At 44.0% G+C, this 14,599-nt stretch overlaps 1 protein-coding gene across 1 annotated transcript; it reads left to right on the top strand.

The window, feature by feature from the left end:
- Window positions 1-2,830: 2,830 nt before the first annotated feature.
- tha1 (threonine aldolase 1) lies at window positions 2,831-8,359 on the top strand. The gene is made up of 7 exons (XM_066704490.1): window positions 2,831-3,179; window positions 3,916-3,999; window positions 4,133-4,221; window positions 4,545-4,730; window positions 5,861-5,998; window positions 6,262-6,454; window positions 6,718-8,359. Exons 1-7 carry the CDS (start codon window positions 2,897-2,899, stop codon window positions 7,020-7,022), a joined length of 1,278 nt encoding a protein of 425 aa, XP_066560587.1. The 5' UTR covers window positions 2,831-2,896; the 3' UTR covers window positions 7,023-8,359.
- Window positions 8,360-14,599: the final 6,240 nt, after the last annotated feature.

Genomic DNA, 14,599 nt, shown 5'->3' with positions numbered 1-14,599 from the left:
GTTCTCCGTTATTGTACAATGAGAGACTGGGCGTTGTTTCTGACAGCAGCATGTCTGGCACAGGTGGCACGGAGGACCTGACACTGACGGCTACAGGGTGGGAAGAGAAATGGAAGGGCTATGTAATGCCCATTTAAAATAGACACCAGTTTTCAGTCTATGAAGAGGACATGAATTCACTGGGAGATCTAGTGGCACTGAGTTTCTTCAAAGCTAATGACTTCCAGTTCACTTGGGTTTAGTTAATATTTATAGATGAGACCCTGTTTGGAGCATTGGACATGTGAGATTCAAGAAGACCTTTGGTTCTGCACGTGCCTTGAGCACCTCTCCTGTGTGGATGTGTTGGGCGGTGCTCCGCGTGTACTGAGTCTGGAAACATGCCTATCAATTAAAGAGCAAGGCACACACCTTAGTGAATGAGACAATTTGAAGAGCAGGAAATAAATGTTCTGAATCACAGGCCAGGAAGAGACACATGGCAGGGGCCATTTTATAATATGAGGTTTCCATGCATCAGCAATCTGTCTCTGATGGAAGGAAGCACTCTGTAGAAATTGTACACAATGTACAAACAATGCATGTTTGAATAACTTCCCTTGAGAGGTTTTTTTTTTTTTTTTTTTTTTTTTGAGTCTTTTACTTTTAAGTACAGGCTTCCAGTGAGTAAAAGATTTTTTAAATTATATTTTTGGGAATAGAAGTTGGGGGTGGAGTACAACATTTTTATTGTGCTTTACCAATATAACCACATGAAAGCCAGAGAGCTAGCAAACATCCCATGCTGTCCTGCCTTTGGCTTTGTTGTAACATCATATAAGGAATCTCTTGGACAACTGGAGTGTCCAAGAGCAGCAAAGGATAGTCGTGTACAAACCGCCACTGCAAGCATGACTTTAACCATGTGCATCGTTAATATGTTCAGGAGCCACTAATGTCCATTTTGTCCAGTATGAGGTAATGGTGCCACAGAGCAGTATTAACAGGGAGAAATGGCAAACTGCAATTATACATTGCATCAGAGTACATAACCTTAACAAAGTGTACTTTACACAACTGCAATTTACTACCACAGCAGACCACCACGGCTCTAGGGCTTCAGACTCAAATGTTGAAATGCACTTTCCTTTGGCTGTGATTTAGTCAGTGTTATTATTCTGTAACACTGCGGATGTGCAGAATGTCATGTGCCTTATTGAGAGATAGCGTATGAAACAGAACAAGAGAAAGAAGCAGAAAGGGAGATAAGAACATCCTTCCTTGCCCTACCGGCTGGGAGTCCTAAAATCAGGCGTCATTGGATGCACAGCAGCAGCCCACCCGGTTAAATAATTTAGAAGAGATGCCTATCAATGGCGCAGCCCTGCAGTACAGTAACAATGAATTAAGTACAATATGGGCAACCTGTGCCAACTGGCACACCCGTCTGCCTTTACTGGAAACACAGACAGCTGTGCTATTGAATTTCACAGCCCCACACATCCATACGCTTTTATTAAAGACTGTCTGGCAGTGAGGCACTCAGCCCAAGGAAACACCAGCTCTGGGCTGGCAGCAGGAGCCTAACTAGTCTAAAGTGGAAAAAGTACAGAGATCCTAAAAGTATATTTAATTGCAGTAGTAAATCATACACAAGTGGGATTAAGAGGCACTGAGACAAATATAGTATATTCTTGTGTACCACTGTTCATTGGAGCTTCCTAGGGCACCTTATAAGAGACTGTGTGTGTTTATTTTATGTGTGCATTTGTTAACCGAGTGAATAAATACAGTCCAATGGTTAAGTCTCCTGTCAGTGATTCCCAGAAGGAAACAAAATTCTTCCCCTGGGTGACCTTTAACACAGTGTGTACATTGAGCCACAGAGACACCTGCTGGTCACAATGAATATGGCATGCTCTCCTTTGCTCTTTCCAAAAGCAAACACAGCTTTATTAATGCAAACACTACGCTTCTAATAACTAATAATTACACCCCTGGCACCAGCATGGCACTGTCACACACTGATATTTCAAATGTTACATAATTGCACTGTCACTCAGGGGCGGTTCCAGACTTCAAGTTTTAGGGGGGCTTCGAAACTGTATCCAGCATCGGGGGGTGGGGGTGCTGACGCAGTTTTTTCCGGTGTCAGAGCGGGGGGGTGACAGTGTTTCGCGGAGTCACTTCTTCATTATCGCATTCTGCTGTTGTGTTATTTTTAGGGGGGCTGAGAGAAAATACATGGGGCGTCTGACGGTGTTCTGTCGGACTGTTTGAACACGCCGTTACTTCATCATTTTTAGAGGGCTGAATAAATCAATCAATCTGTGCCCACCGTGCTCTTTCGCGTGAGTTACAGCGACATCTAGCGGCCAGGTGTCCCTTACACGCACTTGCACCTGTAAAATGCATGTATTATTACAGTATCCCTTCAAACATGCAAAATACCTACTTCTCACACGCTGCTTTTTCTTTCATTTTCGTTGTTGTTGTTGTTGTTTAATCCCAAATTAAAGGCAGCAAGCCTAACAAATAAAATATGTATAATAAATAAATAATAATACTAATCATAGGTTATATATCCCTTACTTCATATACTCACACGTGTTAGTAATGCAAGTAAAGATGTGGCACTAAAACCAAAACAACCGGTGACTTTTAAACATGCAAGGATTCTTACTTTATACAAATGATACTCTACCTGTAAGTGACCAACTCTCCTACACTGGTTATATCAATATAATACAACATGCAACTCGCAAACTCCAGCTGTTGACATTTCTTTCCAAACGCATCTGTAGGTCTGGCTCGATTAGCACCGCCTGAGCGCAGGCATCCAAAGTTCATTTTTGCAGAGCGGCTGGGTGAGCTGCCTGGTGTGCAACTCTGCAGACACATCAACTGCGCTACACAGATGAACTTGTACAGAAGAGCCGGGGCGGCGCGGGCTCTGCTGCAGCGCCGGACACCCGCTGCTGCTGCCGTGGACAGTGTGTCGGCGCGGCACCCGGCCGCCTGCGGCGCAGCTCCGCTCAGACGCTGTTATAAGCAGCCCGCAGTGCCGGCGCGCTCGGCCGCAGGGCGCACGGTGGACCTCCGCAGCGACACCGTCACCCAGCCCGGGCCGGCCATGCGCCGAGCCATGGCGGAGGCAGAGGTGGGCGACGATGTGTTTGGCGAGGACCCGACGGTCAACAGTGAGTTCAGTGCCCGACACACCCGCTGGAGGACACGGCGGACACCGCTTATTAAACCAGCAATGTATAGGTTAAGGTCTAAAACATTGGGGACTCCATCTCAATCAGTGTTGAGTGCTTCTCTAAAGTATTTTCAGATGCCTGTTCTGCAAAAGCAACACTTTAAAAGCAGTTTACTCATTTTCCGCACCGCCCCACCCTAAACAAAGAATGCACATAAACATGTCAGTAATTAGGCTATACGATGCAATAATGATAATGATCATTTATTTGGTGAATTACTTCCTTTTTCCCACTAGAGGGCAGGTGCGAACAATTCCCGTTATATGGCAAGTCAGAGCTCTTTAAAAGTCATACTTTAAAACACAACCATCTTTGGCTGTAATAAAATGCCCCGTGGAGTCGTGCCCTGGCAAACACAAGCAGCCCACTGCACGAACATAATTACATCTCAACTGGAAGTGAAACATGTGAAAGGGTTGTTAATTCTTTAAGACGATAGACTGTGGTGTATAAGAAGTTGTATGTAACTGAAATAATACCAATTAGTTGTTAATGTTCTTATGTAACTTTTAATTGACTTTTAAATTCAATTTTAATTCCCATAATAGTGAGTGTGAGGTTCACATAAACCTAGCCATATAATATTTAATACATATACTTACCTGTCAGATAACTGAATGATTAAATATGATTTTACCATTTTATTTGTCTTTGTTTTTTTCTTCTTCACCAGAGCTGCAGAAACTGGGGGCTGATCTGTTTGGCATGGAAGCAGCTCTGTTTGTGCCCTCAGGATCCATGAGCAACCTTATAGCGGGTGAGAACCACTGCACTCCTCCTTTATTTCATCTCCTTTATTTAATTTTCTTATGTCTCACTTCATGCGTTTTGCAAATCAACGAGAAAAGACTCGGATCCCTGACTCTCGCTTTTGTGTGTCTCCTTGCCAGTGATGGTGCACTGCAGGGAGCGAGGTGCCGAGATCATTGTTGGAGATCAATCACACCTGCATATCTACGAGCAAGGTAGCAGCGCTCAGGTACGGGTCACGTATTTATAATGAATGTATACCAGCAATACAAAGGAAAGGCCAGAATAATATTGTACAGAGAATGAAGTAGATCTGTATCAACAGAACCCTGCTTATTTCACCCAGCAATAAACATTTTTCATCGAAGAAAGACGTGCTGCCCAGGAGACATTTCAATTTTATTACACAAAATTTTAACAACATACTTAGAGATTACAAAGGGTTCCACGTTTGTTTCTAGTTTGGGGGGAAAAGAACGCCATGAGGGATTATGCATGTGTCGGCCCTGGCGTGTGCGTGCGTGCATGCTGATCTCTCCCCTCTCCTCTCAGTGTGCTGGTGTCCACTCCACTACTGTGACCAACCTCCCCGATGGGACCTTTGACCTGGAGGAAGTAGAGGCCAAGATCAGACATGGCTACCCCGACGCACACTACCCCAGCTCTCGCCTCATCTGTGTGGAAAACACACACAACATCCAGGGGGGTCGCATCCTGCCTCTCTCCTTCCTCCGGGAGGTGAGGTCACTGACCGCCTGGGCACACGGCAGCTTTCATTGAGGATTTTGAACCGTAGTGTTGCCGCTGCTGCTGTTGTCTGTGAAAGAGATTTGTATTTTTGGTTGTTTCAATCTACACCTCAATCAGAAATGCTGCACAAGGTAAAGTTTTAAACTGAGGTTCAGGGGGAGAAGAACCCCAGTCTTGCACCCGTTTCCACCTTTCCCAGCATAAGTATCCAGCATTGCATGCTTTTTCCCAGCATGCATCCCTTTGCATCCCTCCTCCACACCAAACACCGCCTTTGCAGCAGGTCCTCGGCTCATTCTGTCTAGTGCGGGGGGCTCCAATGGCCTCGTCCTCATGGCCAGGTCATCGCTCCAATGAGTCCAGGCCAGGATAAACTCTATTTACCTGTGCTACATATGGCTATTGGGGGCAATAAGCTCTCTGCTGGGTATGCCGGCCCACGCTGCAACACTTTTGCCTTCGGGGGGGAGTTGTTGTTCCCTGTGGGCACCGATGGGAACATCTTCAGTCTGAAGCTCTGGTGTGGGAAAGAGCAGATGCACCGGAGCACGCCTGTAAAAGCAGGAGGCAGTGAATAAAACCACCAGATTGAACGCATTGAGTCGCTGAATGAGGCAGAATTAGCCATTTTACTTCTTTAAAACTGGCAGAGAACTCTGACTCCTACTTCAGTGAAAACCTTTCTTCAGATGAAGCAAGCTGTGCCTTTATTTTTATTTTTTTCCTCCCAAGGTCTCCAGTGAATCGACCTTTCATATGCACATCATTGTGTTTGATCTTAAGAAACATCGGTTCAGCTTACAGGCTGTCTGAGAAAAAGACCTTAATGGAACCTGCAGCTGTGCTAAACACAGGCATAATAACATGTCTTTAACTTAGTATGATTTTTTAAAATAAGACCCTGAAACAATTTTGTAGTTTCACCCTGTCTTTTGGTCCTGACACAGTTCTGTAAACCCAGCATGCAATGGTACTGAGTAGCCTAGATATTTCGACATGTGCAAGGGAAAGGAAAGTGTAATGATCCCTTTCACTGATATAGTAATCAGCAGGTAGGCAGTTCAATACCTTGTACCTCGCAACCTGGTCTCTATATATCCGTGTGCTGTTCCCTCCAGTTGCGCTTAATGGCTGACCGGTACGGCCTGGCTGTTCACATGGATGGGGCCCGGCTGATGAATGCAGCAGTGGCATTGGGTGTGCAGCCTGCAGACATCCTTCAGTACTGCGACACTGTGAGCGTCTGTCTGTCTAAGGTAGGGACCCCACCTCCACTGGCACGGCAATACTAAATGCAGAATAATATACTAACAACGTGACAAGTAAGCACAGGTATTGAAGCAGAATGATGCTTCGTGCCCAAGAGTTAAATGCTCTAATATAAGGTGTGTATTATGAAGGACATACTCAATAATTAAAGGTAATATATAGACACAGTCAGAGTACAGGATAGCACAGGTAGGGATCTCTGTAGACCTGGTGAGTGTCAGTACGGGCACCTGTGTGTTGTGTTTGGCAGGGACTGGGCGCTCCGGTCGGCACTCTCCTGGGTGGGCCAAGGGAGTTTGTACAGAGGGCAGTGCGCGCCCGCAAGGCCCTGGGCGGGGGGATGCGGCAGAGTGGTATTCTGGCAGCGGCTGGTATCATAGCACTGACAGACATGGTGTCCAGGCTGGAGGAGGATCACAGGAATGCCAAGACGTTTGCCCAAGGTATGTCCCTGGGACATGGGGGGGACTGACCAGAATTAAGGCACTGATTTTGGATGTGGTTAAATGCAGGACATGGAGATGGACAATAAAATGGAAAATCACTCAGCACTGTGGTCTCAGTTCATCAGATCTCATTTACCCACTGTTAAATTCATTCATTTAAATTCTAATACATTCATTATTATATAATTGACCAGAAACCAAATGTGCAGGATGATGCCACGTGTAAGCTGATGTTCTCTCTCCTGCCGTCCTGTGCCCAGCACTCCTACAGAGCGACCCTCCTCTCTACCAGGTGGAGATGAGCCACGTGGAGACCAACATCCTGCGGTTCCGGCTCTGTGATCCCCGGCTGACCCCGGAGGAGTTCTGCGAGAGGATGGCGGCGGTGGGCAGCAGGGAGGCGGGGGCGCTGGGGCAGGAGGTGCGGGTGCTAATGTTTCCTCATGTGGGGCGGTCGGTGAGGGCCGTGTGGCACCTGGGCATCAGCCGAGAAGACACCCAACTCGCCATCCAGAAACTGCACTATGTCACCAGGCAGTGTGTAGAGGACAGCCAGAGGGCCTGAACTGCAGAATGACCATTGTTTTTCATGGTCTGCCTGCCAGGAGTCCTCCTGATAGCTGTGGGATGTGCAGAATCAAAGACACAGAAATCTCAGCGATAGATAAAGAAGCGTTGCAGGACTATCATTATTTTTCCCTTTTTTCCATTATTTTGAAATGCCAGGTGGTGTCAGAAGCACTTAAGGTTTGTGATGACATGTTATTTTCTGTAGGAATGCGATTAAAAAAAATAATAATTTAGTTTGCAAGGAAAAATGTCATAATGTAATTTTAATTACAGTATTATTAATATTAATATTACATTTCCTTTCGAACAACTGAAGAAGGGATTGGTTTTCAAAGTGCCTAGAGCTACGCAGTTCATAGGCACAAGCAGCCTGGGATATGGAATATGAGTAATGAAGAGCAGGGCTGGACAGCTAGACCACAGTGTGCGAGGGCCCGGTGCTCTCTGCCTGGGCTCTGTGTACACAGTGTGCTCCGAGTGTGGTTCAGGTCACTGCCTGAGAAAACACTTTCACAATAACGCTCTCCATCAGCACATTATGACAGCTGGAGACCTGATCTTTTGGTTTAAGTTTCAGGAACCAGGCAATTACATTGCTTATTTTGTACAAGGTTACATAAAAAGTCATTGTGAGAGCGGGACTCGTTTTGTCCCTGCACACTCCATTTCACATGGGCAATGTTTGTGACCAGGCCTCTGTCAACTGTAGTGAGAACCATTTCGCTAAATGCATCTCTGTCAGCTTTTATCGAAATAAATCTTCAACAGCTTCGTACAAAGCTCGGTAATCTTCAGATGTTATCCGAGTTGCGGTGACCAGGTAGGAGAGGAGTTGTTGGAAGTAATCACAGAGACGACGGTGCCCCAGTAGCCTGCGGAGGTTCACACCCAGAGCAATGGCTGTTGTCTGTAGGTTGCAGGCACCCATTGTTTGCATTGAGTGTGTTCTCATCAGGATATTATTTTTCGGCTCCTGTAGAATTTCAGTCATTTGGTTGAATTTAAAACACAAAATATTTTTAATCTGATTTGATCAAACAATTAATCCGAACCCCACTTATTCAGGGTCATGGGCAATAAAGGAAGGCTTTCATAGCTAATCAAGATTTCATCTCAATGAGTAACTGGAGTAAAAGGTATGAATGCATGCTGTAAAAAAGCTGTTAAAAAAAAAAGTTTTTTTTAAACCTTAGTTTTCTTGTAAAAGTCATCAGCAATTGCTATTTGCGAACATAGTATTTTTCATATATTCTGAGCTGTCTGATTACAGTATGTGGGATGTGAATCTTTGAAAGCTACCTCAAACATTAATAAACCAGAGCTGTGAACTCAGCAGTTGTTGTTGTGGTGGTTACTGCAGAATATAAAATATGTTTCTTTCGGTCACTGAATCTTTCATTTCCAGTGGCAGGTAATAAACAAGGAAGGAGAACCCCCAAAAGACATTTGTACCAACCATATTAGCACCGAGTCTTTAAACATGGAAATAAAATGTCCCTGCGACTACATTTAAATGTATTCTAATCTGATAGAATGTAAGTTGAATTTCTGTTGTTAACCTGACAGATTGTGTTGTTATGTTTTTGTGTTATTTACTTGTAGCCTGTCTTTTATCCATAGTAAATAAACAAAGCTACATACAGACCATTTTGACTTGAGATAAAATTGTAGCCAGGTAAGGAGGTAAAACTATGAATCTGAGGAAAAGAGTTCAAATCATTCCCAACTGAAATAGGTGGTTTTACACGTACCTTTTACACACACCATCAAAGCCAGAGTATTCCTTCTTTGTCTCTCTGTCTCATCAGTCTCCAGAAAATCACTAGTCCCGGACTGAGGGAAAGTGACAGAGGCACGAGTAAGTGTTCAATTTGCAATTAGTGCAGAGGAGGTGCCAATTCTTCCTGACACTGAAATGATTTCAGTGCAATTTTCCCTGGGTTCTTTTCTTTTTTTTTTTTTTGGTGCTCTGCTACTTGAAATGCCCCTGAGCACAAATCACAGCCATTAGAGAGAGAGCATTTTCATTCCAATTGTGATGATGTGCTCACAGCTGGAGGTCTGCTCTTGCACATCTGTATATATGAGTAATCATGCCCCCCCTCCGACCATTCTTTCCCTTTCTCTCTCAAAGCCTCCACAATGGAGCTTTGAATATGTAGTATGAAAATCTTGTGTGTGTGTGTGTGTAGTATGTTATTGTAGGTCTGTGTTTCAATTCTTGAATCTACTGTGCTCAAAACAGGTCTGTCTATTCAATTCCCATAAGATAAACCATATAGGGAACGTGTTATTCAGCCGTTTTCTGTTCAATCTGCCCTTCACGCTGCATGGCAACAATGGCCTTTGGAAGTTCTCAATAAACATGCCACAGCATCGTAAGCCCCTCTTCCTGCAGATGCCTGTTTTTCACCCACCCTTCCTTAAACACATCACAAACCTGGTCCAAGAGAAAGATTGATAATGTGTCTGGTGAAACAGCAGAGGAGTATAAATAAGACGCTGTCTGGCGAGAGGGGTAGAGAAAGCTTTCACTCACTGAGAGGGAAGGATCACTCTTTCACAGCACGGTGGTGGTGTCTGCAGGCAGCTCTGACTACGGGACCGACATTTCTCATCACTTCATCAGCACGGGCAGGGACAGTCCTTGTGAAGTCTCTTCAATCAGCTCCCAGCATCTCCTCTCAGCCCTGGGCTGCAATTTCCCCACCATTCATTTTGTGTTCCTTGCAAATATTTCTCCTTCTCACAACCACCTCTCTCCCTTTCTCTCTCTCTGCTCAGTCTTCAATGGCTACATTATTATGTACAGAGCATGCATTTTACACTTTCCAGCGAGCCTCTCGTGAAAATGAACACCTCTGAAGATTTTAATATGCTTCTCTGAATAAGTACCGTGGAGTCTACCACAGCAATACATCATATTACATACTGTATATTTATGTATTTGGATTTAAACAGCAGGCCTGAGGGCCATGCGACTGAGCCGAAGAAAGTAACAAATCTGTAACCCACAATGGCTGTCCCCCTGATATAGGAGATTTGTGCATTCATGACAATCCAGGGCAGTGAAGGGATGGCAAAAGGCTTATTAAACACAAGAGGTTGTGTTACAAGCATAGTCAACGAGTATCCACAAAGTACAGCTTCAGGTTTTCATGTTCATCTATACCCAGAGGTGATTCTAGGGTATGTGGGGGCCCCAGGCAAAATCATTCTTGACGGTGATGCCGGGGGCTGCGGCGCAGTTTTCTTCCATGAGAGCTGGGGGGGCAGCAGGCCAAGGGCAGGGGGTTTCCCATTTGGGCCCCACCCCCTCAGCCCGGGGCCCCAGGTAATTGCCTAGGATGCCTACCCCCTTGTGACGCTCCTGTCTATATCCCAGGAATGAGTACAGCCAGAGGGGTGTCCGGGGACACTGGACACCTCTAACATCTGATTGGCCACCCCAGGTGCCACCCCAAAATTAAATTCGCTACTGGCAGTTTGAAGCTGATTGACATCTCAGTTCACCTCTTGTTGAAAGAAGCGTTTATCTTGACGTTCGGAGGCGCATTTTTCAAATTGAGGACGAGGAAGAGAGAATATTAATGTTGGTTGCAAGATACAGAAGAATAAGAAGAACATACAGAAGAAGAAGAGAGAATATTTCCACAGCTCCACAAGCTTTACGAAAGTTGAGTCGCTGTGTAAGTTAACGTTAGACCTTTGGCTCCTTTAACAGACAGTTAATCAGATAAGAGAGATTGGTTCCCAATTTAGCCTAACATTATGTGTACATCTGTGCTAGTAATACACACATATACAGTGCAGTGTCGTATGTTACAGTATATGCATGTTTAGCTAATGTGGGGTAACTAGTAGGCTACAGCTACAGTGTTCAGCAAGTTAACATTTAGAAATTTGAAATCCATTAACTCAGTTAGACTTTCGTACTTGAACTGAAAACAAACAATTGTTATTATCAATCTGTTAACGTTACTCAAAAGATTACCACAATTTGCACATAGGCTGCTTGCTATTGTAAAGCTGTAAGAAATTATAGCTAGCTAAGTTACTTACTGCAGAGTAGGGCTAGCCATAATCTAAACTAGTAACTTTGGCTGGTAGTTGATGTGTGTGTGTGTGAGAGAGAGAAAGAAATTGAGCAGCAGATCCGAGGTAGAGACACTAACTATAGTATGTTAAAGAATTCTAGTGAAGTAACCCTTTTGGACCACACTATCTGCCACATTGAAGAACTCCGGGTTAAGTGAATTAACACTTCTACCTCTAATCAGCAATCATAGGACTCATTCATGCTCCTTAGATGCAAGGTTAGGGTTACACACTAATTTTCTGTCATGGTCTATGGACCCCCTGAAGTAGCCTTGGCCACCCCCTGGCCACCCCATGTATACAACTCTAGTTCCACCACTGAGTACAGCACACGTTTAATACAGGCAATTGGTCTGTGTTTTTTAAGATTGAAAAACGTCTCAACGATTTCAGTTCAACATCGGCAGCTGAAGTTGGTTCCTGTTTGGAAGCACTGTCGATATTTCACTGAACAAAGCCTCTGGGATTACAGGACAGTCTCACTGATCCAGACTTAAGCTTCGGACTGTTTAGTAATGCTGCACATGAAGCATCTCAACAATACCGCCACGTATTTATTTGCAACAGGCAGTAACGTCACGTTGAAAGTTTCATGAGAACCAAAGAGGTGAAGAAGACAAGGCCAAGAAAACTTATGTTGTCCCTTTTTTTCTCTTTTTGCTGCTAGCACTTTATCGATCAAAGAACTACAAAAAGCCAATGCCTGAAAGGCTCCCCATACATTATTATCAGTGAGTGAGTTGAGGGGAGATCTGCTTCAGATCATTTTTCTGGCTCCTCTCACAATTCGCAAGACCTCTTGGGCCTCTTAGTGTTGTTATAGCTGCAGTAGGGCTTTTGGCAGGGGATTTGGAACAGCAAATGTTTAGAACAGCTCTGTGCTCCGGCTCAAATTAAACAATTGAACTGTATGATAATTATTTGAAAGAAAGCGATATCACTGATTAGCGAAAACATTTTTTTTTTTATCTTAAACGTCATTCTGACTTTTTTCCACCTGCACTAAATCCATCAAATACTTGAACACCATGAAGAATCAAAAGTTAAAAGTTAAAATGGTCAAACATAAGATATAGTCATACTTAGAAACGCACAAGCTTTGAGATAAAATGTATACAAGTACAGACAGGTCAAATTGTACAAAACCAGACATTCCCATCTCATTTGAGGCTCTCAGTATGAATTTGTTTTGTGCTCCATAGCCTTAGTCTTAGGGTACATCAGTTCACTTACATCTACACTCTCTGTGGTGTCGGTGAATCCTCCTGTCACTGTACAGAGGACGTCTCAACTAATTTTACGACTGAGATCAGATTGAATGGGTCACCACCAAATACCAGGACAAACGTCTGAAATATATAACAATAAAGGACCTCTGCATGAATGGCTCGAGTCAGGTTCTGTATAAAAGTGAAGAGCCAGCTAATGTTTGTGTCCACTGTATCTCATGCTTGATCTTTGGTATTGTTTTTTTATTCACCTATATTAACATTGTGTGAAAGAGAGGAAGAGGAACAGGGAGGGCTGCTCACGTTGTTGTGCTCTAATTCATAAACGTCTTTTACAGGAGTGTGTTTGTGAGCCTGTGAGGATGTGGGAGAGCGAGTGTCAGAGCTCCCTGGCAGAGATGCACACAACTTGTTGAAATGTAGATGGGCAAACAAGGTTTCCAATCAATCAAACAAAAGAGGCGATTATTTTGATACCCGCGTTTAAATGGCAAACAACGGAAAAAGCCCTAATAACAAAGGCAATTTCCCCTGTCCCATTCACCGTGGCAACAGGCAAAGCCGTGCTCACGTCTCTCAAGGCCTCGGGAAGTTCAACACACACGTCCAGCCGAGAGGTGCTTGTTTCTATGGCAACAGGCCAAAGGCGGTTGCTTAATTATTGTTTACCCGAGTCTTGGCGTTTCATTCATAAGAACTGCAATGTACCACTGACCTGCTTAACCCTTTCTCAGCTGGGGTTTTTGCAAGGAGGTGTCCCTCTTCTGGACTCCCCGGAGAAGGACTCAGCAGTGGATTACAATTTTACCCAGGCGTTTGATTATAAGTCTTCAAAACTGTGAGGGTAGAATGACCGGTATAATTTGTGACTGCGTTACATGCTGATGCCACTCAGACTGCACTCAAGCCGAGCAGGGACTGGTGATGCCTTTTTTCGTGTGAAGAACTGCACTTTTCATGTCCATGAAGGAATACATTTGTAAAACATTGATCCTGGATGCCTCAGTGTCCAGTAGCAGGTGGAAATACAAACTGTGGATGAAGAGGATTGCGGTGGCATATACAAGAGGACAGGAATCGTTCACTTCAGACTTGGAGATTCAACAGCTGGATGGAGCATCTTCTTCAGGAAAAATAAATCCCACAGCAATTAATAAAAATATTAATTGTAGTTGGCTATGGGTCTTCCTGGACTCACTGGACATTGAAACTAAAATAGAAAACACTAATCTCAGCTGTACCCAAGAAATAACGGATGTGTTGGTAATAATTTAAACCTTACAGGTCCCTGAAGACCAATTAAACAGGGTTAATCTCTATGTTACATGATAAGGACTAGAACATCTTGCTTGTGCATCTCATACACTGTTAAATCAGTTTTATCTGTGCAACACAGGGAGCAACAGCACAGCTTTGATTGAGTCAGGCTGGGTCAGGTGAGGTTTTACAGGTCTTGTGCAAATGTACTCAAAAGACGGAGAGTTTAAAGTGTCGCTTTAGCCTTTGCCTTGATCTTATTCCTGAGATGGGCAATGCAGTCCTGGAACCACCAGGCATCGTGGACAGGAGTAAACATTCATATTTGCATAAAGCTTCAAGACGAAATGTCATTATCTCAGAGAGAAGTACTCAAACACACAAACAAATAACATTAAATCATCTGTCTCCCCTTTGTAAGCACAAAACAGTGTTCTACAGAGACAAGGCTGTTTTCATGTGTACTTTGTTTATCCTACGCCCTATGCAAGAACCATTCTTCATTAATGACAAATCAGACCTGCTTATGTTGAATTGATTAAGTTTGATAGCTAATCAAAATGGATGACATTAGCAAGGTTATTAGACATTTAAAATAATACCCAGTTATGCTTTCAGAAATTAGATTACCATTCTCCGATCAAATATGTCAGCCCACACCAGTGGCAGGCTGGAGAATATTAATTGCATCGCCACATCTGGTAACACAAGGCTAATTATATTAGCCTTTCTGCACTGCAATATCACACAAGCAGGGACAAGGCATTGATGTACTATCCTCAACGGACTGCACACCAACAACCCAGCCCTTCACCGTTGAGTGTGCACAAAGCTCAGAGGGCCAAACTTGATCTGAAGGATTTAAAAGACCACAGGATTTCCATTGCTGTACAAATTGTAATTTTTGTAATTGTCGGGGACAACAGTGTCACAGCCTGATCTTTGGGTCATATAGTACACCTGCTTATTATTTCCCCACTTCACCCAG

The sequence above is a fragment of the Amia ocellicauda genome, chromosome 5 (assembly GCF_036373705.1).
Source record: "Amia ocellicauda isolate fAmiCal2 chromosome 5, fAmiCal2.hap1, whole genome shotgun sequence".
Taxonomy (NCBI): domain Eukaryota; kingdom Metazoa; phylum Chordata; class Actinopteri; order Amiiformes; family Amiidae; genus Amia; species Amia ocellicauda.
The sequence above is the reverse complement of the archived record's forward strand: the minus strand, read 5'-3'. Positions and strand labels throughout refer to the sequence as shown.